Below are 27,981 nucleotides of genomic sequence, written 5' to 3'. Positions count from 1 at the left end.
CCTGGGAGCTTCATTTGAGAATTCAGATTTCCCTCTCCCTACAAGAGGCTTTTCCTGCTGCCTGCCCTAAACTAGAAAAGCAGCATAAACACCCACTTTTTGACTTGCATTAGGGGACCAACCAGGTCAACAAGTTAAGTAGTTAAAAAACAGGTATTTTTTGAAGGTCGGGTTAATTCCCCTCATACAGTGTATCAGCTGGCCACACTAGCAGATGTGCTTGAAAAGATAGATTGGTATACCATTATGTTTGAGGGATGAAAAAGCAGAGAAGCACTGAGGAAAAGCAGCGTCCTGCCACTTCATAAATATCAAATTGAATAAAATCACCCTGTTTTTAGACGGACCAGACTCTGGACCTACATCCTTCAATCACACCTGGTGTGGATTCCACCCCAAAGCACTCGCTTTCCTAGGTGCTCCCCACCGCAGGCAGCAGTGGGGTCAAATGCTTGGTGACCTTGCTGCCCTCCGGCTTCTTCCCCAGTCATGCCACTCGCTCTGCCTGCAGCAGGGCTCAAAGGACGCCCTGTCCCCGTCCACGCAGGCGCCCTGCGGCAGGTGACGGGCCGCAGGTATCATTTGTCAGGAAGTGTTTGCAGTTCGCTCGCCCAGTATACCCAGTATATGGCCGTCACCTGACAGGAGACAGGGCTGCGGGCTGCAATCACCTGGAGCCTCTGTAACAGGCTGAGTCTTGCACCGGGTGACTCCAGGAGATGCAAATATTTAACAGGTCCCATTGTTTCCCGTAAGGGATGCTGTCATGCACGGTGATTGTGTCAGGCACCGAACAAATACGAAAGCAACTTTCTTCCCATTTTGCACGAAAGAATCCACACCGCAGGGACACCAGCCTGCGCGAGGCTCCCCTCTCCTCCTACCACCTCACCTTCCCTGCCTTCTGGCTTTTAATTTCAGCTGCTTCTGTGCGTGGGGCCATAGTGTGTTGTGCGATGGAGACGCCCTTTGGACGCCTTGGCCCCTCAGCACCAGGTGGTGACCACGGGGCCTGGTGTAGCCCCCACAGGTGCCCCCTCAGCACCCCCGGTACCCCCTCAGCACCATGCCTGTGGCTTCCCCACGCCATGAGCAGCGTTTTGGGGGCAGGGGGAGCGCAGCCACGCACCCCACCGAGGTGGCTTCCCCCCTCCCCTGCGCGCCCCCACGCCAAGTGTGAGGAGCTGGACGTGGCGCGGGGGGACACGGCTCAGTGGGTGATGGTGGCAGCGGGGGGGCGTTGGGCTGGGCTGATTTTGGTGTTTTTATTCACAACTTTATTGATAAAACCGATTTTTAACGCGCAGCCACCCTCAGCGCAGAGGCGCTTTCTCCCCGCTCCACAGAGCCCTCACGGCGGGGCGGCAGCGGGGCGCGCACCGCGCATGCGCGCCCAGGCCGGCGAAGCGCAGGCGCCTGGCGCCGGCAGCGAGCTCCCCTCAGTGAGGGGGTGGAGGGGGAGGAGGTAGGAGGTGCTGCTCCGCCCGCCGCCCCGCCTCCCCCCCCGCTCCCGCTCCTAGCCCCATTCCCGGTCCCCAGCCCCCGTCCCCGCCCGGTCCCCGTCCCCCCAGCCTCCCTTCCCCGCTCCCCAGCCGGGACATGGGCGGCTGAGCCCCGAGGGGCGGCGTCCCTGAGGACGGGAGTGGGGTGGGGGGGGGGGGGTGCGGCTCCCTGCCGGCCTCGCCCCCTTCCCGGCCCGGCCCCGCCGCCGGCGGGGGCAGCGGGGAGGAGAGGCGGGGGCCGGCTCTCGGCGGGGCCGGGCCGGGCCGGGCCGAGGGGATATTGGCTCCGGCTACCCCGGCAGGTAGCGGAGGAAGGAGGAAGCGGACTGACGGACGGGCGGACAGACAGACAGACAGACAGACAACAGGCGGCCGGCGTGTGGGTAACTTTCTACCTTCCCCCCCCCCCCACAGTTTGGCTTTATTCCCCCCCCCCCACAGCGCGCTTCTCCTCGCTCGTAATTTAATTAATTCATTTATTTCACTCCTGCTGTGTGTGTGGCTGTTTAATTTAATTTAATTTAATTTAATTTTTTTTTTTTGGCCTCTTCCTGCCCCCCCCCCCCCCCCCCCCCCCTTCCCGGGGGACCTGCCCCACTCCCGGGCCACCCGGGCGGCTCCGGAGCCTCCTCAGGGTGTCAGCGCTGCCCTCTGGCTCTTGCCTCCCTCCTTCCCTTCCCTCCTTGCCTCCACCTGTGTGGATCTTACAGCCGAAGGGCTGCCCTGGCCCTGCTGACACATTTCCCCGTCCCAGGCAGCCAGCCGTGCTCCGCCAGCCGAAAGCTGAAGCCCTCCTCCTCCTCCTCCTTTCCCTTCCTCCCCCCCTTGTATTTATTTTCTGTCACAATTTCTCCTAAATGCACGAAAACTGCCGCTACAGGCGGTAAAACCTCGTGCAAGGTGTGCGATTAATTACCTCGAAGTTCGCGCTGTGCCTCGGTGGCTCGCAGGAGCCACGCTGCTCCTCGACACCTCTGGAGCACAGATCGGGCTCCTCAGCGCTCACAACTCTCACTGCACTTTCAGAACTATCTTTTTTTTTTTTTTTTTTGTTTCCCCTTCTCCTCCCTTTCTGGTGACTCAAAAGCAGCTTCTCCGAAACTTCCCCGACGTCGCTCAGCGCCGCTGGAGTGCAAGCCTTCGGAAAGGGAGGCAGGTTGACGAGGGCGCTTGCGGTGTGGAGGCTGGTTAGTCAGGAAGAAAATGGTGCTGGGAGCTGCATGTGCCTTCTCAGGGAGATTCGTTCAAAAATACGAGTAACTTTGATGTGACCAGTGTCTTTTTTTCTTTTCACTTTTGCTGTGAAACTAGTTTTTGTTTGGAGATCTCCGAAAGGAAGTTAAGGGCGCTGACGCTGAAGCAACAATGTCCTCCTTTCCAATGTGCAAAATATATTTATGAGTAACTTGTAATTTTTCTCATTTAATCCATTTTAGAATACAACACTTCTGGTTTCCCCTAGGCTGTGAAATCGCCAGCTAATCTTAAAGTCTGGTCCCTATAGTCTCCATAGTATCTTTCAATTAGTAAGACGGATTTCTTTTCCGCGCTTTTTTTTTTCCATTATTTAATTATTTTTATGTGGCAATCGGTATTTCTGCTGAGAGAGGATGGAGACAGGCTTACGCAGTGTGTGTGGTGCTCTGGAATACTGACGCTAGAGATGACTTACGGCTGGTGACATGTGGTTGTGTTTTGAGTAGAAATAGTTCATGGAAACAAACGCAGCTCCTGAGTTGTACAGAGGTAACGTTGCAAAGCAGCACTAAGGTGCAACAGTAAACCTGCTTGCCAGTGAATAAGGCAAAGACAAGGCACCTGGTAAAGGGTGAATCAATGGGGTGTTTTTTAAGAAATTTTCTTCAGGGGATCTCTTTGGGTGTTTCAGGCATGATGTGGGTTTTTGGTGATAACTGCAAGTTCAAGTCTGCTGTGATTTCTGGGATACTGCCCCTGGTGCTTCAGGAGGGGCTGCGTTTTTGGGGTGGTTTGGGGGATGTAAGAGGGGTTGTTAGGAGATGCTAAGTACTTTCTGAGAATTGGACTTGATTGCAGGATGTCCAGACTGTTAGATGGATAAAGATACGCGCTGTTGAGAGGCATGGTGAAGTTAAATTGCCTTACATACCATGAATAATTGAAAGTAAAAACAGGTTAAAAGTTGTCATAATTCAGCTTGTATTTTTGTTGTTAAATGCTCTTCAAAATAAGAAGAGCAATAAAGTGAAATTACACTTCATTGGAGCCTTTGTGGAAATAATGTACACAGGTTAATTTGTTTCTGCGGGACACAGAGCCTGCCTTGGATCCAAAGCCTGCTGCGTTTAGTGAGAGTGAGAATACATTAAGTTAATAAAAGAGGAAACGTTTTAGGTTTGGATCAGGAGGCTTCTGTAGAAGGCTTGTAAAAATTTCACTGTTTTGTGGTAAAGCATTCAACTCTAATATTACTGGTTTTGGGGGAAAATGGGATTCAAGTTGAACTGATTTGAAGAAAATCAGGAGTGGTACGAACTGTGATTTTATGTTGGCTGTTGAAGATGGGCCTTGTGTGTACGCATATATGCTGTAAGAGAGAATAGTGACTTTCTTGCGGGCTGGTAAGGGGGAAAAAAATGAGAAACAACAGTAAACACAGCAGCTGAACATCCATTTGCAACCCAAATTCAGCCCCTCCACAGACGTGAGGGAATCTTCAGGTTTAGGAAGGATTCTGGGTTCTGCAGGGTGACATTCAGCCTCACAGAGGCACACTCCTGTCATTAGACCTAGGTTTCTGTCTCACAAGTCTTCGGGGTTTTTTATTACATATATGTGATAGCATTTATTTCTCCTGTGTTTCCCTACATACAATTGCTTCGTTGATGCCTGTTTCTAACCCACGTTGAGTTACATGCCTAGGAAAAACACCCGGCGTGTCCCTGGTAGGAATGAAAGCATCCCTCCTCCTGAGGTTGATGTTCCCTCAACAAACCGGCTTGCTAATAACGCCTGATATAATTGGAAATGTGAATCATCTGACATCAGAAACAAGAAAACAGCAAAACACAAATCACTCCCCTGATTTTCTTACCGGTTGTCAAGCGCTGATTTGTGCGATTTGGTCGATGGTCAAGAAAGCTCATCTGCTTGGGCCCCCCGTGGGGGGAGGCCGGCAGCGAGGCGTACAGGGTCCTGCTGAGGAGCATTTATTGAGTCTCCTGCTGCACAGATGCTCTGCTAGCTGAATCACCTCTCGAGGTATTAAGCGATGAGCGCAAGTGTGTTTGGATTGACTTGCTTTCAGAGGATATCCTGATTAAATGCAGCGCGGTGTCAGAACGCGAGGGTGGGAGCTCTCCTGCCATGAAAGGACGCCTACAGCTGTTTTAGGGCGCAGCCTGTGACTCTGCTCTGTCGCAGAGTGCCACTTTTGCTTTCAGTTTTCCTGGTCCTGGCTGTCGTGTATCGTTTGTATTTTTAATTTTGTTACGTGTTGCGTAAGCTCTGTGTGTTTGAGGGACTTTTTTTTTTTTTTTATAGCTGCAGATGGAAATAGGGCTTGTCTTTCCAGGTGTGCGGATGCTCCTTTTACACATTTTCCACCCCGTGCTGCGAAGTGGGTAGGTGAAGAGCAAGGAGTGCTTCGACTGCTCTGCAGGCAGCACCCTGTCCTGCTCTTGCTGCTGCTCTGCTGAAGTTGTTCAGGCTCAGCAGGCTCACCAGGAGCACGGCCCCATCCCCAGCGCTGCGTTTCTGCCCTCCCTCACCCTGACGGTGCTGCTGGTGGGGAATGGCACGACGGCTCCTCTGGCTGCAGCCTTAAATCAGCACAAACCGGCCAGGAAACCGCACCCTAAATTTCCGGTGAAAGCTGATGAAATGAGCGCTCGTGTGATTCAATAATCTAGCCATTATCTCTGCAATTAACTTTCTTAATCATACCGTGCTACAAATAATTCAGCTCGATGCCATTATTCATTAAACGACGCGGTGTGTTACGGTGGCACGTCAAGCTCAGGAGAAGACGTACCCTTTCTGAGCAGCGGGGGGGTTGAACTAACGCTTCCTTGCTTGCACTCTGCTCACACGATCGTGCAAGCATTTGGCCGGTGGTCCCACGTGGATCACGCTGTGTAAACAAAACATGGCCAGCTCTTCGGAGCTGCGTTGCCTCCCTCGTGGCAGGGAGGGTGATCGGTCAGGCAGAAATCAAATCTGGACTCGTCTTCCGGACTGGGACCAGAGAGGAGGCAGGGGTCACCCTTTCCTTATCGTCAGGTGGCATGGTGCCTGCGTGCGTGGTCGTGCTGCAGCAGGAGGTGCGATAACTTCCCCCTGCAATGAAGACAGGCCCCTGCAGACCTGTTCGGGGTACCTTGCAGAGGTCTGGTCAAGACCCTCGCTCCAGCTCGGAGCCTTGCTTTTTAGGTAACTCCCAGGCTTGCTAAAAATGTCTGTGGCCTTTTCCGTGGAGGATTCAAAGCACGTTTATACACTTATCAAGAGAGACATTTTTCCTCCTTTTGAGCACGTGGACTAAGCTTCATCTCATCATGAGACAACAGATCCCCGTATGCCTTCGAGCCTTTTAGCCAGAACGTTTTATACGCTGCAAGCATCTAGAATATTGTTTGCCAGTCAGCATGAAATGCGTGTTGCCACAGAGACCCAAAGACCACTGCAAATTAAACGAACCTCGTATCTGAGTACTCTCCTGGCTTGTAATATTGCCAGGTGACTTAGTTTAATTTGCAAATTACACATAATCCTTCTGGGTTTTGTGAGGTCTTATTTTCCTGCCTAGCGTTGCTTGCCTAGATGAGGATTTTCTTTCCAGTTCCATTTCTCCTGGACTTTTGGTTGTTCGTTTCCTCATTTTACTATCCACCACAGTGCATTTGTTTTCTGATTCTTTTCGTCACGTGCTTCTAGTTTCTCTTTCTGGCTTCATGTCTGCAGACAAGCTACTTGTTCAGATCTTGTGTTACCAGAGGAATAACTCCAACTTCACACCTCTTCTTTCCCCTCTCGTTTCAGTCGTGCTTTTTCCTAAAGCGCTGCCAATCTGGAATCTGTGATTTTTTTTTGTTGTTGTCGTTGCTTGTTTTGTTTTGTTTTTAAGTTGCTCATTGCGCAGTATAATGCACTGGATGTGGTGGAAAGTGTTGTGTGAAACTTCCTGCGCAGAAACCTCTCGGTCTCAAAAGTTCACGACCCGTTACCTTTCCATTTGGCCTCTGGGTGCTAGCAGTCTTGTTTCCGTGTAATGAAACTTGGTAGATGTGCACAAAAAGTGCTTGCTTCTGAAACTGGTCAGTTTCAGAAAATTCGGAAGAGTACAAAGCGCAGACATCCTTCATTTCTCGTGGCTTTTTTCCTTCCGTTTTAAAATGTTTTTCCTCCTTGCTGTTTTTCCTCTGGGCAACCAGGCAGCTATAGGGAAGGGGTATCAAAGTGTAACTAAAGGTGTACATGGCAAAAATGCATCGGCTGTACAGTCCTGTAGGTCAGTTTTAACACTACTTCAGCTCGTGCCCTGAAGGAAAGATCAGTGCGTGTAGGCATCACTTCCTGATAGACAAAATAAGCTATATGCAGTTCTTGATTTTTTTTTTTAATGTTCCTTTTTTTTTTTTCCAGTTGAAAACCAGCAGCTCTCTGTTGCTTCAGAAACTGAGTTGTCTTAACTATCATTAGTCTGTAAGTGTTAAATAGACTGGTTAATGAAATCTGTTCATATATAACTTGCTTTTCTTTTTTGTACGTGTGTATAGCCCTGCTTTATCCAGTAACACATTTTCCAATTTATTGAAAGAGCCTTCGTTTGTACAATAGTTCTTCCAGCCTGCCCACCAAAAACCTAATGAAGTGAAATTAAGTACCTTATCAATGCAAAGGTAGCTTGACAGTAACTCCTCATTGCTAATTCTTATCTGCAGAATCCCATAAAATATTTTCTGCAAGGAAATTGGATGGCTAATGGCATTTTTTTGGCTTTCACTATCATGTAAGACGTCTCAAGTGTTTGTGTGCATTTGTGTGTGTAAATATGGTGAGTGCTGTAGAATCACCAAGGAACAAGACCGTGATTCCTTAGGAATTACTGTTTTTTGTGAACTTTACTTCACATGGGTCTTATCTGTGTTTTTTTTTTTGTTTTTTGTTTTGGTATGAAACAGGTATTTTCAGTGCACACCTGTGGCAAGCGTAGCTTGGCGTGCTGTGAACAATGCTGTCTTGGAGGAACTCTAGTTGCTGTTTTGCTACCGTAAAAAATAGGGAGAGGGACTCATAACATGTTGGAAGAAAAAAAAAAAAGTCCAAGAGTTCTCAAAATACGCAATCCAAAGCTGTCTGGGATAATGAGTGTTAATAACTTGGTATTTAACCAGAGCATTCTGATTTAAGTCTGTAGACCACCTAAAGATGGTAATTCATTTAATTACCAGTATTTTATAAAGCACCTGGAATGTTAACAGGATCTGTGGATTTAAATATTTATAAAATTCAGGAATAGGTTTTCTTCTCAGGATGAGGTTTCTACCGTAGTTGTTGTGTGTTTGTCAGCAAAAGAGCAGGGTTAAAATGTCAAACACAAAACCAACCAAACCCAAAAGCTGCTTAACAGTAAGATAACTGCAATGTTATAGCTGAATCACTTCACGTTATACTTTGATCAGGGAAAATGCTTTTGCTAACACCCTTGTGTGTTCTGTTCAGAGTCTGAAGAAACGAGGACTGTTGCAGAACGTGGCATTGTGAGGGAAAGCCGAAAGGAAAGCCACGTTGCCTGTGAACGGTGATGTGTAAGGGAGGGGATGAGAGGAGAAGAGCTTGCCCCTACGTACTGAAAACGTGCCAGCATTCATTGAAACAAAAGATACAGGCATATGGCTGGGAAGAATGTAGACAAGAATAAGGGTATATTAACTCTGTGCTCTCTCCTCAGTCTCTAGATAGTCTGAGATGATTACTTGTATTTAATTAGCATGTTAATACCAAAGCTTTATTCTAAGAGTGATTGTCCTATTACTAATTGTCCCAACAGGTGAAGCAGAGTTGGGCTGAGGAGTACAGGCCAGTGCATGAGAAAGTGTCACGCAGTGAGAAATGATGAGGAAGTGGGGAGGAAACAAGGCACAGACCAGACAGAAAGGACAAGAACTGCAGGTATCATAGGTGTGACTGTGTTTTTCTTGCATACAACACTACTCGCCTAGAAAATCTTGAGCAATAACTGAAAAATCATCTTGTGGATAGCAGTCTTTTACTCCATTGTTAATCCTGATGCAAATCTTTCATCTATTAGGACAAGAACTTACAAAATACTTAATGTATGTGATGTACATCATGCAGACTTTATTACTTTCCAACCACTTGATTTCAAGTGTGCAACTCTTAAAGCTTTTAGGTCCTAAAATTATGTGATTGTTTGAGAATATGAATTTTTCATTAAAAAATAATTTAAAATCATTCAGATTTCATGAAAAAAATGTGTTTTCTTGTGGAGAGAAGCTTAAAATGTGAATCCAATTAAACATTGAAAAGACAAACAATACAAAATATGTATCTTTAGAGTGCAGCAGTTGAGAGTAGGATTTTTTTTTTTCTTGGATGCTTTTTAAGGCACTAAGGTATGTAGTCACAAAAAGTAATTTCATGCTTTTAAATTGAGTGATCACTTCAAGGACAAATCTTTTTGGTAGCTTCACATGAAATAATAGTGGATGTTAGCTGCATTGGAAGGGAATTATTTTTTTCCCCAAATATGTCTTTCCTCAGCTAAGTTATGTATGTTATTTAGTTTTGTAGAACAGGAGTAGGAACAAAAGTGGATGTCTTGCATCCTACAAGGTAAAACTGCTGATAAATGCTGCATCCTGGAATCCCCTTCTTGCATTTTTTTTTCTGTTTTCAGGAGGAACTAGGTTTAAAAATGAATTGTAAAAAGAGTGTGCTTTATATAGAAATTTTGTAGAAGCTTTTTCTGGTTGTTTTTTTGTGATCCTGCCAGTAGTGTTTTCCTTTTTCTCCATACTGCGTGTTGTTAGACTAATTCCTTTGCAAAAGAAAAAAAAAATCCACAGCTCATGCTTTATGACCATGTTTTTCTTTTTCCACTTTAGCCTATTTGCCATTATCTTTGCAATAGTTTGCTCTCTTAACATCTTCCATTTTCTCTCTTCAGTGTTTTCATACAGGTTTGTAACAGATCTTATAGCAGTTGATTTAAAGGTTGGAATCATATTCTATCTTATATCATATATTCTTATATTCTATTCTGTACACCTGTTCCCTCTTTTATTGTCGAATCACGGAATGGTTTGGGTTGGAAAGGACCTTAAAGATCATCTAGTTCCAACCCCCTGCCATGGGAACAGAGCACATCCTATTTTTGCTCATGTGATACTCGAAGTCATAAGCCTCATGTTTTGTTTTGTTTGGTGTATTTCCTTCTGAATTTTAACCTTTAATAATAATATAAACTGGATTGTCAAGTAATGACACTTCTGTACTTTGGAATTCCATGTCAAGGGTTTTTTTCTAACCAGGCTGAAAACAGCTTACTGGTGACTTAAGTAGGTTACTGGAGTTTTACCTCATGTAAACATCTTACGACTTGTACATAATAAAGTGCAGCAAAACTATACATGATGTGACATTACACAGATATATTTGTGACTGAAAATTCTGAAGCGTAAGGCAAGTGACTTTATTACTGTACAGGATTTCATTCTACGCCGTGTTTGTGTATGGATGTGCCCGCAATTGCTTATGTAGAATTAGGATGAAAATTTTAGTGCAGATTGTGTTGTGTTCTCTTTGTTTTTTGAGAAAGAAATATGTTTGAAAGGAGCATACTGAAGTAATTTTCTTTTGAAATAGAAAGCCTGTGTTACCTTGTCAGGAAAAGCTTAATTTTCATCTTTGCATATTTAAATGTTAAGCTAAGTAGGAGGCATAGATGTTTATCTTTATTGCTAGTAAAGTTTGTATTTAAACCATCAGAAAACAACATTACTGAAAATTACAAGCTGGTGATAGTGCCACAAAGAAGAGATGATGTGGTGTTTTGGTTTTTTTTTTGACACACAGCAGGTGCTCTGCTTCTGTGTTGTGATGCCTGTTTGGTCCCTGCGGCATCCAAAGCTGTGTACAGATTCTTGTTCTTCTGGATGAGTTCAAAGCCATCATACCATGTGAATATACTCCATACTTTAAAAATAAAAACGCGTCTTCTAGATTCTTTTAAAAACTTATCTCACTAATTTTACAGCTCTTTATAATTACATGTTCAAGGTTGCCCTTGCTGATAGTTTATTTTACTGCTTTGCTCTCCTTGATCCATTGCAAGTGCCTCAAGCAGTCTGAACATTATGCTTAAGAGGAAAGAACCTAGAGGAAAATATTATTTCCCTAGATTCTTGCACTGCAGTATACCGTAAGTGAAAGGTTTGTGACCTTATAGCATCCTGACTTGTGGAGTCTGGTCATGAAGTCTGTTTGGAACTTAATTTAATTATCCTATTGCCCATTGTAACAAATCTGTATCTTACTTTAAAATCTGAAGCAGTCCGTCTTTAGTGGGGCAGTAGTCTGTACATCCAGATGCAGATTTAGTGTTCCTGAAGACTCTTTTCTCTTTATTTCTGAAGGAAACATGGTCATAAAAGTCTGTGGAGCATCACATTACTGTTCTGTTCAGGTGAACAGTAGTAAACTGTTACACTGATACCTACATCTGACTCACGCCAAGTTCTTCTGGGAACTCCTGTAATAAAGTAGGTTGTAAGGCATTTCTACACCATGTCCTCATTCAGGTGTGGACTTCTTTCTGGCTGACACAGCAGAAGGCTGTGCTGCCATTCAGCGAGACCTGGACAGGCAGGAGAGACGGGCAGGAAGAAACCAAATGAGGTTTAATAAGAGCAAGTGTGGAGTCCTGCACCTGGGAAGGAACAACAGCATGTATCAGTACAGGCTGGGGGACGACCTGCTGGAGAGGAGCTCTGAGGAGAAGGACCTGGGGGTCCTGGTGGACGACAGGTTGGCCATGAGCCAGTAGTGTGTCCTCATGGCCAAGAGGGCCAATGGGATCCTGGTGTGCATTAAAAGGAGTGTGTCCAGCAGGTCAAGGGACGTGATCCTCCCCCTCTACTCTGCCCTTGTCAGGCCTCACCTGGAGTGCTGTGTCCAGTTCTGGGCTCCCCGGTACAAAAAAGACAGAAAAGAAAAGACTGTGGAGGGCCACACAGCTGATAAGGGGCCTGGAGCATCTTCCTTATGAGGAAAGGCTGAGAGACCTGGGTCTGTTCAGCCTGGAGAAAAGAAGACTGAGAGGGATTTCCTCAGTGTATATAAATATCTGAGGGGTGGGAGACAGAGGGATTTGGCCAACCTCTTTTCAGTGGTTTGTGGGGACAGGACAAGGGGCAATGGCCACAAAATGGAGCCCAGGCAGTTCCGCACCAACATGCCAAAGAACCTCTTAAGGGGGTGGGTGACGGAGCACTGGGACAGGCTGCCCAGGGAGTTGTGGAGTCTCCTTCTCTGGAGATATTCGAGGCCCATCTGGACGCCTCCCTGGGCAGCCTGCTCTAGGGAACCTGCTTTGGCAGGGGGTTGGACCCAATGATCTCTCCAGGTCCCTTCCAACCCCTACAATTCTGTGATTCTGTGATTCCATGATGTTTAAATGGTGTAATTTATAACTTTTCTCTTTTTCCGCTCTTGCATTTGTGCAAGCTTGGTGGGCCTTACATTTTAGTATGCTTATTTCACAGACTCTAGAATCATTGGTATTAGTGATGCTTGTTTAGCAGTTCTTGTAGTGTACAACCCAGTTACCTTATTGTTTTGATGGAGTAACAGGTGTGTTCTTGTCTTTATGTGGGAAGGCAGCTCAAGAAATTTGAGATGTTCACTCTGAAATGAATGTTGTTCAGTTTTAAGTGTGAGTAGGCTATACTAGTGCACTGGGAAAGGCAAAAGCTTGAACTTGGAAGATGTAAGTTGTTCTGAGCTTCAGATTAATCATTTTCAAATGGACATACTCCATTATAATTGCTCATAAATTACTCTTAAAATGGAAATGAAGTGCACAACATTTATTTTATCATATAAATTAAATCTGTCAGGGAGCAGAGAGGAAACTTTTATAAAAAAAATGATCTGCAGATCACTTCATTACCTTCATTACGTTAATAGTTTTGGGACTCCTTCAATTTGATTGGGTGTTGAGTTGTTTGGACCCTCTTCTGCTTCTGATGTGTTTTCTTACATCCCCAATACCAGCTAATAATGATTTTTAAAAGAGTCATGAATCACTTCCTGAGACTGTGCAATGCTGCTCTCTGTAGAGTTCAGAAAATAGTAAGTAGTATTTCTTTGCTTGCCTTCAGGTCAGTAACACTGGTAGAGCACTACACTGAATTCTGCCCACTCTGCTAGGAGCAAATTGATATGTTGGTATGTTGAAAGTTGATATGCTCCTAGTTTACTTTGCATTTCATAGTATTTAAACAATCCTTTTACAGCAGTTCAGGAATCAGCAGGAAACAGCCAAGCATGTCATACTATTGAAGGCCACAAAAAGTAAAATGAAAATTAAGCTTGACTGCCTTCTCGCACTAGGTGTGAGAGGACTGGGAAGGGGAGGTCGTGGTAATAACATATTAATCCAGTCCTGGTGTGGTGTAGGTTTTGTCATGTCTGTGCCACAAGTCGTGGAATAAAAGGCAAATTATTATTTCTCTTACAGAAGTGGAAACAAATGAAATGGTTCTGTAGAATAACCTACTGTTTTCCTGCTCCCACACTTACACAACTTTGCAGACCTTAACGGGTAGTGAATTCTGTGTTTGCATCATAATATAAAGCACAGGTATATACTGTGTTGTATTTCCAGCTTTAGCACACCTTGAAAACGTAAGTTTCTGTTTAAACTGTCAGGTAACCTTGTCCAGGAGCACTGGGGATTATGAAATTCTTGTGTTAGTAGTCTAATGTAGAGCTCTCTTAATTTGAGCTCAAAATAACATGGTAAATCTATTTTACTTGATATTTTGACTTACTTGGGAAGCTATACAGTTCTCTGAAAACCTCTGACTCTTTTCGTGTGCATTAATGTTTGAGCTCGGGACAGAGTCCCCTGGGTTGTTGTGTGGGATATCCTTTCTGTGGGGAGGACAGTGTGAGTTTTCTTTCCTGGAGATGCATCCTGGGCCTTCAGTCTGACAAATTCTCATTTTTGTACATAAGTAATCAATTATTTTTTTTAATTGTAATATTGGGCACTTTGACGGAGCATTCGTGCCTTTAGAATGCTAAAAAGAATTCAGTTTATAAGAGTTCTGCTTGAGGGCAGTAATCATTGATAGTTTATAATCATTGAAAATTGGCAGTGCTTGTAAAAAAAAAAAAAAAAAGGTTTTCTTTCCCATAAAAAACTCGGTTGTATGTTGAAATTCTGCAAAAAGCCTTCACAATTCATCCTCAAGTAGTCTCATGTCACTGGAGTGCTTGTGAGCTTTCAGTGCAGGAGTACTGCAAGAATTTTTATGTGAGAATTATAAAGTGCATTAAGTTTGAAGTGTAACCACCTCAAGTGTAGTTCAAAGGAAACAGGGCTGTCCTGTGGTGGCCTGCTATTGTAGTGATGTGCATAGGAGTTAAAGGTGATTAAAAACTACTCTTTTTTTAAAGCAGTTGTGATTTTCCTTATGCAGATTTCTTGCAGTTTCAGTGCCTGTGCTGCATAGTTTCTCCTGCTCACGTGTCTGCGAGCTGCAGTTACCGTATGACTGGGCCTACGGAGCTGACATCACTTGAGTAATTAGGGTGATGTTGGATGCCCTCGGTTTGAACTTCCTTGTGTTGCCTCACAGTTGTTAGGGATAGGACTTTTGTTAGATAAAACACCATCTAGTGCGGAGGGGCGGGGGAGCTTCATCGTTAAAAACAGCCAAGCTAAACTTGCATAAACTTGCACTGGAGTATTTGCCCAGTGACCCACTGCGACAGTCAGTGAGTAACAGCTTGCAGATGTCTACCAGCCACAAAAGGTTAAAAAGGATTAAAATCTGGAGGATGCTCTCCCCCTGTAAATGTTACCCACCCCACACCGAAGGGAAGGGGTACAGGGAGGTGCAGGGAGGACCTCTGGGGACACCTGACATCAGACCTCCCCGGCTGGAACCAGCAACACTCAGCATCCTGCTCCTGACACCCGCTGCTCCTTTCAGCGGGGATGATGAGCTACAGAGAAATGCTGTTGTGTAACTTTGCAGCGTTCCTCACATTAATCAGCACTCTTTCACAGAGGGAATAAAAAGTTATATTCCTCCACGTGAACCGTATTATTGCCTACTAATTAATGCTGGTGTTTGGTCTGTCCTGACATAACCCGTGCCATTAATAAAGAAGAAAAAAAAAAAAGCTGGGGTCAGAAGTGGGATTTCTGTGAGAAGAGGACTGTACAGCAGTAGTGCTGTAGGAACACCCACGGTGCTGAGGCTGCCCACAGCTGCCAGGTTAGTTCTCCCAGTGTCGTCTGGTGGAGCCAGGGATGTGAGTGGTGCTCAGAGGCAGGGGTATGGCAGGGAGTGCACCGAGTACACCCGCCTGAGCTGTGCTACTCGTGTGTAACAACACCAGCAGCTATTCAGCGTGATGGTGCCAGTACCAGCTGTATCTTCACACTGCCTTCCCTGTGGGGTGGGTGGCGTTTCAATAGTGCACATGAAATAGCAGTAACGTTTTTGAAACACATTATAACCATAAAAAAATAATTTTTTTCCCTTCCTTGGTGTGTTTTCGTATTGAGCAACTGTGAGGATACAACTAATCTTCCTGAGACTGTTTGGGCTGTTCTTGGGACTGTCTACTGTGATTCCTGGGGGGGGGGGGGGGGGGGGTGATTAGGAGCCTGGGGGTTGTTGTTACTTAAGTAGCAGTTTGAAGAAATGGGAGTCAAGGTTGTCTGAACAGTATATCTTAACTACTCCTCTCTTAACATTAACGTGAGGAGGTTGTTCCATGCTGCAGGTGCTGCCAGACTGGGAGGAGGGCTGAAAAGTCACAAAAAAACCACTAGTGATAGCAGAAACTGAAACCGTGTTACTCTTAAAGAGTGATCCCGTCGCCCTGGGCAGCCTGTCCCAGTGCCAGACCACCCTCTGGGTGCAGACCCTGTCCCTAACCCCCATCCTGACCCTCCCCTGTCCCAGCTCCATGCCGTCCCCTCGGGTCCTGTCGCTGTCCCCAGAGAGCAGAGCTCAGCGCCTGCCCCTCCGCTCCCCTCCTGAGGGAGCTGCAGGCCGCCATCAGGCCTCCCCTCGGCCTCCTCCAGGCTGAACACATCAAGGGGCCTCAGCCGCTTCTCATAAATCTCTTCCAGACCTTTCACCATCTTTGTAGCTCTCCTTAGGAAGCTCTCTGATAGTTTTTTGTCCTTCCTGGATTGTAGGAATGTGAGGCTGCACCAGAGCAGAGCAGGACAGTCTCTTCCCTCGCCCAGCTGGCAGTGCTGTTCCTGAGGCACCACAGGGTCTGGTTCGCCCTGTTGGCCCCCAGGGCACACTGTGGAGTCAGGCTAAACTTGCCGTCAACCACAGAACTTCCATATCCCTTTCCACAGATATGTTACAGGTCACGGACTCATATCATAGAAGTATTGAATGCCTCGGGTTAGAAGGGTTAAATACCACCCAGCTCCAACCCCCCTGCTGTGGGCACGGATGCCACCCACTTGATCAGGCTGCAAGCCTGGCCTTGAGCACTTCCAGGGATGGGGCATCCACAGCTTCTCTGGACAGCCTTTCTAGGACTTCACCACCCTCGTGAGTGAAGGATTTCCTCCTAACATCTAATCTAAATCTCCCCTCTTTTGGTTTAAAACAATTCGTCCTTGTGCTGTCGTTATATGCCTAAGCAAAGAGTTGCTCTCCGTCATTTCTATAAGCCCCCTTTAAGTACTGAAAAGCCGCAGTGCAGTCACCCTGCAGCCTCCTCGGGGGAGCAGAACGTCCCCAGCTCTCTGTTTTTCCTCGTAGGAGAGATGTTAGCTCTCGTAATTGATGTTACCTCCATCAGTGCCAACTGCAACACTGATGAGATTGTCAAACCAACAGGAATTCAATCTGTCCCTTAAACGATCTTATCCCTTGACTTTATACATCTGTGCTATTTATTTGAAGCCGTTTGCCCTTAGCAGCCTTACCTGGCTGGTGTGAAAACCCGACAGGGGCAGGAGATAAACCATAGACTGTAACAGTCTGAATGAGGTAACAACATCCCTGAGCGCTGCTGAATTTGTGTACTAGCACTACGACATGAGCTTAAAGCAATAAATAAATAAATGCTGCCTGGCATGTAGCCATTGATACAACTAATGTGTTTTTATTAATTTCTATGGCCACTGAGTGTAAACTGCAGGTCCTTATCCCTGGATGGGGCACAACGCATCTGTAGCTACCTGCCACGAGGATGGAGGCATAGTTGCAGTGTCTGAAATGTGCTATATCCACCAGCCGGGGTCGAGTCAGTCCAGTGGGTGTTTAAAGGACATATGGGGAGAGAGGCAGGAATAGTCCTTGGATTCTGGACCTAAGCTACTGTGGACATGAGGAAAACTGTATCCCAACAGGAAAAGAAGCATGAGTGCCCTTTGCACTGGTTAAAGTGTTGACGGGTTGGAGTCCCACCCAGCAGGCGATAGGAGCATATGGAGGTGAAGGATAATCAAATGAGGATGTGGAAGTCAAAGCCACAAGACAAGCTACTGGTATGATATTACTGAGGAAATGGCACAGGTGAAGCATCTGTATTGATGCTTGGGTGGTTGCTGACGCCCTCTGGGGCTGTTTCACTTGAGACTGCTCACCGTGTAGCCCCGAGTATGTGTAGAATACGCAGCTGAAGTGTGTCCTCAAGAGAGAGACTCTGTTGGGAGTCCAAACGCTCATGCCTTGTTCTACCTCCTCCTTGACCCCATTGTCATACCATTCTTGGGAGTACTTACAATATGAGTTATTGTTGCTCTAGTCCTGTGTGTAAAATTCTGGAGACTGTTGCAGGTGATGTCATTTACGATACAACTAAGCAACCTCACACTGCATATTGTCAGAATAATAAGAGTTACTAAGGTGTCAAGCAGGGGTGAAAGTGAAACATGTCTTGGTCTACTGAGCTGGTGCCACCCAAGTAGCTACGGTGATCTTGGAGGCCTGTAAGTATAACCTTCGTTGTGTTGCTGTGTGGTTGTTAGGGAAGTCCATAAGTTTGGATAAAACAGGCAGGTATTAAAGAAAAAAAAAAAAGTAAAATAAATGTTTAGAATTGGTAGAAATAGCAGAACCAAAATGATAACAACAATATATGGCAAGCAACTACACTGCACAGACAGACAGCAGCTCAGAGTTGTCCACCAACTGGTAAAGAACAATAAGAACAATCTATAAGATGCCATTTGCCTCTTAAATGTCTCACCTACCTCAGCCTGGAAGGGAGAGGCAGACGTGTGCCCGCAGGGATACCTGGCATTGGAGGACCTCCAGGGAGACCTGGGGTCAAGCTCATGTGTCTGTAGCTTGCACACTCGTCTCTGCACCTTATGACTTCTGACATCCACTGCTCCTTTCAGCAAGGAAGGGCTAAGTGAGGAATAAAGCACTTTTCTGTGACTTTGTAATTTTCTTTGCATTAATAATCACTCTTTCACAGAGGGGTAAAAAGACAAATTCTTGACACGAGTCCAGTTATTGTATACTAAATAATGTGTTTAGTCTGTCCTGGTCTAAATCATGGCGTCACAGAACTTTGAAGTGCATGTTTTATGAAGCTACAATTGTTACCAGTTTGCTCGCAGCTCTTGTTATCATCTGCATTTTTTAAGGTTTCATTCTTGATAAACATTTTGAAGACTGTGTTAGTGTTCTGAGGAGGGATAAGTATGTTTTTCCCATATATCATTGCTGTGAAAAACAATTTGGCATTTGTTAAAATGATCATGTACAATTATTGCAGGCTTGAAATTGCATTTTATGAAAATAATGAGAAATATACAAGCATTACTGCAAACAGACAAAACACGGTCTATAAACATGTGTGTATCTTTGTATCCTATAGTCCCAAAATCCCATTCACAAGGTCAAAAACAATTAGTAATGCTTCAGGAATGTCTGTCCTAAAAATGCAAAGGTTTGTTACCTGGAGCTTTGTTAGAAGATTTTTGCAGCCTTTATCTGTAGGCTGACTGCCGTAAGTTTGGGGAAAGAAGTCTCGAAGTCAGTGAATACTGCTGTTGGCAGGAGTTATTTGATTACTAGTACTAGTTTCTCCTTAAGAAGAAGTTTTTATTTTAGAAGTTTTATTGACATTCTAAATGGGCTAATTTAAAATGTCTAACTTAATTGATGATTAGAGTTTTTTATGCCAAGATTCCCTGTCCACAGCTGAAGTGTTTTAAATAGGATTGCTGTTTTACTTATTCTTTTACACAGATGTTGATTTCTGTTGCATGGTGTAAGTTGCAGCTGTGAAGGATACATTCTTCGCATTTTTACTGTGTTTAACATGTTTCTCTCCCAAACATTTAGTCTTGCTTTTGGATATGTGTCATGGCTTTTCCTAGTACAGTCAGCATGTGTATTTGTCTGTTTGTGTGGCTCTGGGAGCGTGTTTTGAGGAAATACAGTTGTATGCTTGTTTCTTCCCAAAGTCTTTCCCAGGCACACCTCTCAGTGAGTGTCAGAGGTGAGGTTCTGGGCTGTGTGAACTTTTGGACTGGCTGACCTGATATGTTCATTCTCACACTTCGTTTACACAGGAATAGGAATGCTGTTAAAGTGGACAAATGCTTTAATTTTTAAATAGCTGTTGGTTAAATAACAACTTTCTAATCTGTTGAATATTTGTGCACCAAACTGAATTTGCATTAGCAGATCTTCTTCCAAGAGTATTTTTTTCTTAACTTGTTCACTCAATCTCTGCTCTTGATAGGGACTGTCCAATTCTGGGATTACTTGCTAGCTTTGGCTAACGTGACACACACGTGCATAGAAGTGTATGAAGCATGGAAAGGGTATCAGCACAGCTGAAGTTGAGGCTGGCACAAATAAGTTACTTTGAAGTTGGAAAATTTGGAGAGTGTTAATGTGAAAGACTGAGCTGGCAAGTAAACGTGTGTACGTAAGCAAAGTTGTGGATTCAGAACCCAGTGTAGATACGCCACTTTGAGAGTCAGGCTTGATAACACACAGATCACACAGAATCGTCTAGGTTGGAAGAGACCTCAAGATCATCGAGTCCAACCTCTGACCTAACGCTAACAGTCCCCACTAAACCATATCCCTAAGCTCTACATCTAAACGTCTTTTGAAGACTTCCAGGGATGGTGACTCCACCACTTCCCTGGGCAGCCTGTTCCAATGCCTCACAACCCTTTCAGTGAAGAAGTTCTTCCTAACATCTAGCCTAAAACTCCCCTGGCTCAACTTAAACCCATTCCCCCTCGTCCTGTCACCAGGCACGTGGGAGAACAGGCCAACCCCCACCTCGCTACAGCCTCCCTTGAGGTACCTGTAGAGAGCAATAAGGTCGCCCCTGAGCCTCCTCTTCTCCAGGCTGAACAAGCCCAGCTCCCTCAGCCGCTCCTCGTAGGACTTGTTCTCCAGGCCCCTCACCAGCTTCGTCGCCCTTCTCTGCACCCGCTCAAGCACCTTGATGTCCTTCTTGTAGCGAGGGGCCCAAAACTGAACACAGTACTCGAGGAAGGAGAAGGTCTAGCGGGGCGCCTCCCCTGGTAGGCTCACTAACCAGCTGTGTCAGGAAGTTATCTCCCACGCTCTCCAGAAACCTCCTAGACTGCTTTCTCAGGGCTGTGTTGTGCTTCCAGGATATATCTGGGAAGTTGAAGTCCCCCACAAGAACAAGCGCTGACGATTTTGCAACTTCTGTCAGCTGCCTGTAGAACTCCTCATCAGTCTCCTCATCCTGGTTCGGCGGTCTATAGCAGACAAATAGGTCCCCCTGTTCCCCTGAGAAGGGAGTCGCCCACAGCAATCACCCTTCTTTCTGTCCTGCTGGAGGCAGTCCTGAGGCGTGGAGTCGACTTCCTCACCCTAGGCGGCCTCCTGGGCAAACTTTCTACCTCAGCCTCACCCACGGGTCTCTCAAGCTCCAGGGCCTCAAACCTGTTGTGTAAGGGCACCTGGGAAGGTGGGGCTGGTGGGGGGGGGCATCGCCTGCGCTGTGGAGCAGGGACCTGTCTCCATTCCTCCTCAACTCCCAGGTCCCCTCCATCTGCCTGATGATAAGTGTGAAGCCTGTATCTGTGGCAGTGATAGTTTCCTCCTGTAAAAATCATAGTGGAAAAAGGACACGGAAGCTTTTGTACCGTTGAGGTAAGGCAGACTGTGAGAGGCTGAAACCTGGTGTTAGCTTTTCTGGTTACATCTCTGTAACATCACAATGTCTTGTGAATGGTCGTATGGTGCTAGTATTCCTGTGAATAAAAAAACAGTTTTAGCAGGAGAAAAGCAGGAGAATCATTCTGTGATTCTAAAAGGAGTCTCTCATTAAAGTATGATTAGAAGTAGGCAAGTAAATGATGCAAGTATTGCAGTTCTTAAACTCTCCTTTTGGAAGAAAAATATTATAAGAATAATATTGACTGCAAATATCTCTTGCTAAGTGAAAAATAGATGTCAGTTTCTGATCTTCAGTATATAACTACTTTCTGTCTCAAATATGGACTATATTACCTACTTTTTTTTTACCTCTTCTGTTATTAAAACCATAAGCAATATAAACAAAACTGCCTTCTCTTTGCATGGCTGTTTACTCTGGCCTTTGCAGCACATCACTAATCACAATATGCTTTCAACAAGACCTTTTAACACTTTTACTGATGCCAACAGAGTGAAGTCTTGTTCTAACCTCTTCTCTGTTTCCCTGACCTCCCAGATGCAGCTCATCTGAACATTGAGTAAGTTGATTGTTGCTTATAGGAGGAGGAAACTGGCTTGTTTTAATTAAAAAAATAACTAAATAAAAATTTGCTTTCCAGGTATGCAGGTTGAATTGATTCCCTTTTAGCAAGACAGAATAGAAGAGAGGGAAAGCAAAGATTCAATGATCAGCTTATTTACCTTTGTGGCAGTAAGCCGTGAATTCAGCTAGGATGTGCCATGAAGCCACGCCATCAGGTTTGCAGACACAGCTCTGTGATTCTACAGAGATGATCGGGTGTTGTTTTTTGTTCCAGTTGAGCCTGTCCATTTGGCTCACGGTGGGGAAGTGGGATGGAGTGTGTGGGAAGAAGAGCCTAAGCTGATATTCTGTTGAAGATGTTACATCAGAAAATTCAGCTCCAGTGTCGGTATGGATAAATATCTGTTATCTGAGTTAATTGTTAGGTTTCTGTTCAATTACCGATCTCAGCTACATCTTAGTTTGGTCAGGTCAGATGTCCTACAAGTTTTTTGAGCATATAGGATAATATTATTATTAGATATAGATTTTCTTGGTATATACACATAGTATTTACAACATGTTTTAAAGACCAGATTCTTCTGTTAAATGAGCAGAATCCACTAGTATGCCTTCTCCCACTCTCTGTCCTAAAACCTGAAAGCAGCAATTCACTTTCTTAAGAAAATATTTTAACCAGTAGCCAAATTGTACTCCTTCATGCTGGAGACAACATAGGCAAGCTGTTTTTAGAAAAGAGAAAAAGCACACAGTATTATGGTTATGTTTTGAAAATTGAATTTTTGTGCTTAGTTGAAATAATGATTGAGTTGCTGTCAATTTAAGAAGCACTTTTCATTACTGGGCCCTTGCATATTGCTAGACAATGGCTTGCAAGGAGTCAAGGAAACAAGGCTTGCAAGGAGTCAAGCAGACAAAATGACTCTTCCATTCTTCCTGAGCTTGTTACTTAATGAAAGCTTATGGTTCTTATACCTAGCATGTATTTAGTAGCCTTTTTATTTTAGGGAGAAGGGAAAAACTGAATTCTTAGAATATGTTCTACAATGACAAGTAGAGAAGGAATGCTTAGGTCATATTTAGGGCAGGAGGACGAGTTTACTTTTTTTTTCACTTTTTCTGTTATTGTACTTGTTGAGTACCAGTAATGATAGAAAAAATGTTCAGTTAAATGTAACATGAACAATTTAAAAAGCAAGTACCTCCGTTTCTGGTTTCTGCAACTATAGTCAGGGATAAACATGGCTATTGAATGGCTGTGGTGGAACTGAAGGTATCCAAAAAGCTAAAGATGTTTAAAGTATGACTTCAGGGTTTTAATTGGCAAAGTTAATTTTTCTTTCTTTTTCTTTTTTTTTTTTTCACCCCCTGTATATAAAATCAAAATACTTGTTGTTTTGGTTTTGGGGTTTCTTAATTGTTTTTTAGTCCAAGTCTGGCAATGTTTTATACCTCAAAGGGTGTTGCATCCCAAAGACAAGGAGTTGGTTTGGTAATGGAGTAGTACCTTATGCCCATATTGCAATCCACAACTTCTACAGAGTAGGTGTGTTTTATCATTTAGGACAGTTAAACTGTGGCAAGGCAAATTTCTTAAAATGGAAAGATCTTCACCTGCTTTGCCAGGTAGCTATGGAAGCAGAAATTGGTGTTGAGTATGCTTGCCAGTATGGATGACCTGAGGACATCTAAAAACAGTTGGATTCTTCATTTTCATCCTTGTACTTTAAGACGTGTCCGTGGTTTCAAATGATTTTGAGGTAGCAGGTTGTCACTACAGCTTGTGGTTTCTCTGACTTTATGCATTTGTGAGAGTGTTGATTAAACTGCAAGAAATACAGTTGTTGAGTCTTGTATTAATAAGATATGACCAAGGACATACAGCAAAATTGGATGATTCATTCAAAATCATTTTCCTCTCCCAGTGCTTAGGTTCCTCTTTTCCTGAGTTAAACCTGGATGAACTGTCTCTCTGCTTTGTCCGGAGACTGTTAATGATTTAAATAATACATACTATTTATAATTCCTTCGTGTAAAATACAATTAGTGCTTTCCATGCAAAGCTTACAGGCTATTTTTTTTGTTTGTTTGTTTTGTTTTGTTTTGTTTTGTTTTTTTTACTTCTGGAGCTCTAGCCATTGACCGAGACGCACTGGGATTTTTTAGTTAGGATTTTTTGACAAGTTAGGTTTTTTTGTTTTTTTTTTTTCTAATCATAGTGCTGTTATTAGTAATTTTGCTGTCAGGTATGAGTACAGTTTAGAACCCAGGCACAGTACTGCCACTTTCTCTGTATATTGGTTTGGTTTTGTGTGAAGATATCAAAAGACATTGCAGAATACACGTCTTTACATATTAAACTTGATTTCAACTCAGTAGTAGCATTACTTGTATACATGTAGGAATAAATTTTAAAAAAATATTTTGAGAATTAACTTTTGGAAACCTGGCAAGCAGATTCTCAGATGCGGTGTTGGCAGCCTCACCCAAATATTGTAAGTAGGCAGGCACACTGAAACAGAATGGCAAATGGAAGAAAAATCTTAAATTTTTAGCGCTAAGAAGCCATAACTGTATTTGCAATGATTTGGGAAACAAAGACGTGTTTCATGTTGATGGCTGGAATTTTGTTACAATTTGAAATAATTTGAAATTATTTTTCTTTCTCATGGAGCACAAAACACAAGTTAGAGATAATAGAAGTAGACGGCAGCTGAAGCTTTGTTGCAGGTTGCTTACTTCATCTGATGTGCAGTGCATCCCGCTGTCACTAACACCCACGTTGTTTTCAAAGGGAGCTCTTCGGTTGTTGTGGCTGCCCCATCCAGCTCAAGGCCAGGCTGGATGGGGCTTTGGGCAGCCTGGGCTGGTGGGAGGGGTCCCTGCCCATGGCAGGGGGGTGGAATGAGAGGGGCTTTAAGGTCCCTCCCAGCCCAAACCATTCTGTGACCCTGTGATGATAATAATTGCATTCAGGACTGATGTTACAGCCTCAAAGTTTATAGTTTTTGTTTGTTTGTTTGTTTGTTTCCAGCCAAAAGTAGAAAAGGGAATACTTATACTCACTACATATATACTTGATTTTTAAAAGCCATTTATAATTCTCTTAGTTTTGGTACTTATGCAGTATTAGAAAGCTTACTAAGGGAGTTTTCTGTTCTCTAAGAATTTCAAGATTTCATGCTTTATCATTGTGATACGTTGACAGGGATTTCTTTTCCAGAAAAGCCCAAGTCCGTGGAAAATCAAGCAGCAGTGCAAACATGACAAGTTTATCCAAAACTCAGTTTTAAAAAATAAAATTTTGAATACATGAGTAAAATTTTGATTGCTGCCTGTTGCAAGTTTCCAGATTATTTTTGTTTGTAAGTTTCAGTAGCACATTGAGTGCAAATGCTTTCAAAGATTAAAGACGTTCCATGGTGTAAAATCCAAAATCAGTTTTGTGCCTCTGTCGGGATGTCTGTTTCTTAAACATTTAGCTGACACGTTGCAGTACTGGCAGTCTGAGCAGCACTTCTTCGAGGTTGATTTGACAGCAGCATCCCCAAGGTGCTTTACAGTGCATGAATAATTTGACAGTGCTGTGTAGTCTAATGTGTTAATCACACGAGCTCCGGTTTCCTGGTTAGAGGAGGAAAATTAAAGGCACGTGGAAGGGTGGAGGCCCTACTATTTCAGCCCGCTGCCTGCTACCTGTTGTCAGCCAGGGATGTCTCTTACAGCCAGGGCTGTTGCCAGCACTTCTGGCTGGGGTCTTTGTGCTTAGAGGGTAACAGCATGCTTCGTGAAACCTTGCTAGGGGTCCTTGATCCGTTTGTCTCTTGGCAGCTCTGTTGTCGGCTTTCAAGGCTGAAAGTAGTCATTGCTACCTGAAATAACCTGTGTCTTTTCTAGACACAGAGGATGCAGTAGGCTCTTGTTTGATCGTGTTTTTTTTTTCCCTCAGTGAGTGTCTCGTTGCTGTAAAGGAGCAGACACACACGGAGCACCGCACCACCCGCCGACTCCCCCCGCTGTGGGTCTGGACAGCGCTGTGCAGCCTCCTGCACCCAGCGGGGTAGGAGATGGCCCACCTGGTGCTTCCTCTCCCAGCAGCTCTCCCTGACCTGCTGCCTGCTGCACTGATCATAAAACGGAGACTTAAAGCACTCCACTGTGGTACACTTTGGCTTTGTCTTGTTGAAAACAGCTGATCTGTTTGGATCTGTGGGGTAATTCTTGTATCTTTCTATGTCACGCTGTAAAGTCACGTACATATATTTTTAAGGTGAGTTGGTAATGCGGCAGAGAAGGTAAATAGTCGAGGCACATAACAGGCAGTAAGTGTTTTACATGCTTTTTGCTACCTGCCCCCCTCTGTCCCTTCCTGTCCTCCCCAGCAGGGAGGATGAATCCTGTAGTTGGGTAAAGTTTGTCTCCTTTTCCATATTCCTGCTTCTGATGTGAACAACAAACATGTATAAGCTAGAGAAAAACTTTGCGATCTGTATCTGGAGTGTGATCATTACCAATGTAATAAGCATTTACATGTTTTTTAAAAATGTATTTACTTTGGATTTCTTCTTTTAAAACTGATGCATCAATCTTAAAAAGAACAGTCTATGGACTAAAATGAGAAATACGTCTTCAAAGAGCAGTGCAAAGGTTTGTGCATATGTGTACGGTCAGTTTTATTACTAATCACTTTGTTTTCTATCTGTTTTGTAGAAAAATGGTGAAAGGGTTCCACGATGCTACTACCCCATTACCCAGATTTGTAGAAGTTAAGATGGGATGACGAGACAGTTTTCAAAACTGTTTTCTCTGCTGTTCTTGAAAGTGCTGAATTTGAAATTGCAGTTCAATACTTAGTGCAGTATATTTAGGTCTGTACTGTATTTTCGATTTCAGTGCAGCATCTGCCATTAGGAACAGTTTATTAAAGCTATTTTTGTGTAATGGCAACTTCATATTTTAGTAATTGTTCCAATCATGATTAGAAAAGATACTTGAGATTGCATAACAGCATACATTGTCTCAGCTTTAATAACTGTTTATTACTCGATTTGTTGTTCTGAGAAGAAGCCTTTATCTTTTTGTTAATGAAATCAACAAGACTAATACTTCAGTCGTTTGTTTTCCTTTTCCTTTTTTTTTTTCTTTTTTAAATTACCATTCCATGACTTTTAAAAAGTACAGTGTATCTTGTTACTGGTGTAGCAGGGAGCTTCAATAATTGATAGCAGAGACAGCAGAGCTGGCTGTATTGCTAGCAGAGCATTCAAGCCTACAGAAGAGCATCTATCTGTGCTAAAACAACATTCTTCTGGGGTGACTGATGATCAGCCTGTTGAGCCAATGTGTTTGCGAGGGATCTTTTGCATTGGACGAAGGAAGGTTTGCATTTTTATGATAATTGCCTGTAATTTTCTTCTGTTTCATCACATTGAGGTGCTTTTTCTGTATAAGGTTCGCTTGTTTTTTTTTACTTCTGTATTTTTTTATTTTTTTTAATTTATTTTTAATGCAAATGATCTTACCTTGTAATTTGTTAGTTCAACTCTACTTTCTTTGAAATGTTTTTTTTTTTTTTTTTTGGTGTGTGTTTTGTTTTTGTTTTTCATCAGTGGCATTGTACTTTGTACTTCACATTAAATTTTCAGTTCAGAAGTAGAATTTCCAATTTCCACCTCTGCTGTTGCAAACATAGTCTGTGGAAGAAAGAATAAAGAAATATGGCAGGTGTTTAGAAAGCTTATTGTAGAAGTGGAAAATAATGGCAATTTTCATGTTTCTTCACAACCCCTAGCTCTTTTTTTTTGTCAATCAGATTGTGTAAAAGTTAGTAAGATACGCCTTAGAACTTCATTTTAAGTTAACAACAGTTTGTCACTAGCATGACTTGAAAATGCCATGTGTCAAAATGTACCCTTTTTGGAATAGAAATTCTTCTGTTTCCAAGTAGAATCTTGGAGAAAAAGTGTCAAAACTGCAATTTATATGCAGGTAAAAAGGTGCTTTTTGAAAGAGTTATTATTTTATTGGGCCACCTTTTTTGTTGTTCTACCTATTTCATAGTAAAAAGCTATGATCATATTCTTCCACTTTTTGACTTAGAAATAGAAGGACGCTAGTGGTTTTCTAGGAAAAACAGTTTTCTTTCAGATGAAATAGAAGTTGGTCTGAAATTATGCCATTTGTAATTAACTGAACTGTGCTGGAAAATTTGTGATTGTGAGAAAGTTACAGGAAAAATATTGCAGTTGAGAGTTGCGGGAAAAATGTGTTTTTGTTCATATACTGCAGTCTTTTCCAATATTCAGATGTTGTTCTGAGGGTTCATTGACTTCAGATGTAATGCTGAATAAACATGTGATACAGTTTTGAAAACTGTGCATCTTCTAAAGAGGCATTTCAGAGTCACACTCTTACTGTCCTGTTTCCAACAATATCTGACTTGTAGACTTCAGAAGCCTAAATTTGTTGACTTTAAGATGCTTGCTATACCTGTTTGCTATAAGTG

General features: G+C 43.6%; 1 protein-coding gene across 5 annotated transcripts in view; it reads left to right on the top strand.

Annotated features, from left to right (window-relative positions):
* The first annotated feature begins 1,668 nt into the window (after window positions 1-1,668).
* The window catches only part of PTBP3 (polypyrimidine tract binding protein 3), a 71,113-nt gene continuing 44,800 nt past the window's right edge, over window positions 1,669-27,981 (top strand). For 2 of the 5 annotated variants that reach the window (XM_082782920.1, XM_082782924.1), the window contains exons 1-2: window positions 1,771-1,881; window positions 8,533-8,654. In XM_082782920.1, coding sequence (XP_082639046.1) covers window positions 8,595-8,654 — 60 coding nt within the window. In that variant the 5' untranslated portion in view covers window positions 1,771-1,881; window positions 8,533-8,594. Of the gene's footprint in view, window positions 1,882-8,363; window positions 8,406-8,532; window positions 8,655-25,425; window positions 25,691-27,981 lie in introns of those variants that run through there. The other 3 variants (XM_082782921.1, XM_082782923.1, XM_082782925.1) reach the window with 3 other exon arrangements.

Source organism: Aythya marila, assembly GCF_965140915.1.
Source record: "Aythya marila genome assembly, chromosome: Z".
Lineage (NCBI taxonomy): Eukaryota > Metazoa > Chordata > Aves > Anseriformes > Anatidae > Aythya > Aythya marila.
Note: the sequence above shows the minus strand (reverse complement) of the source record. Positions and strands in the feature narration are given on the sequence as shown.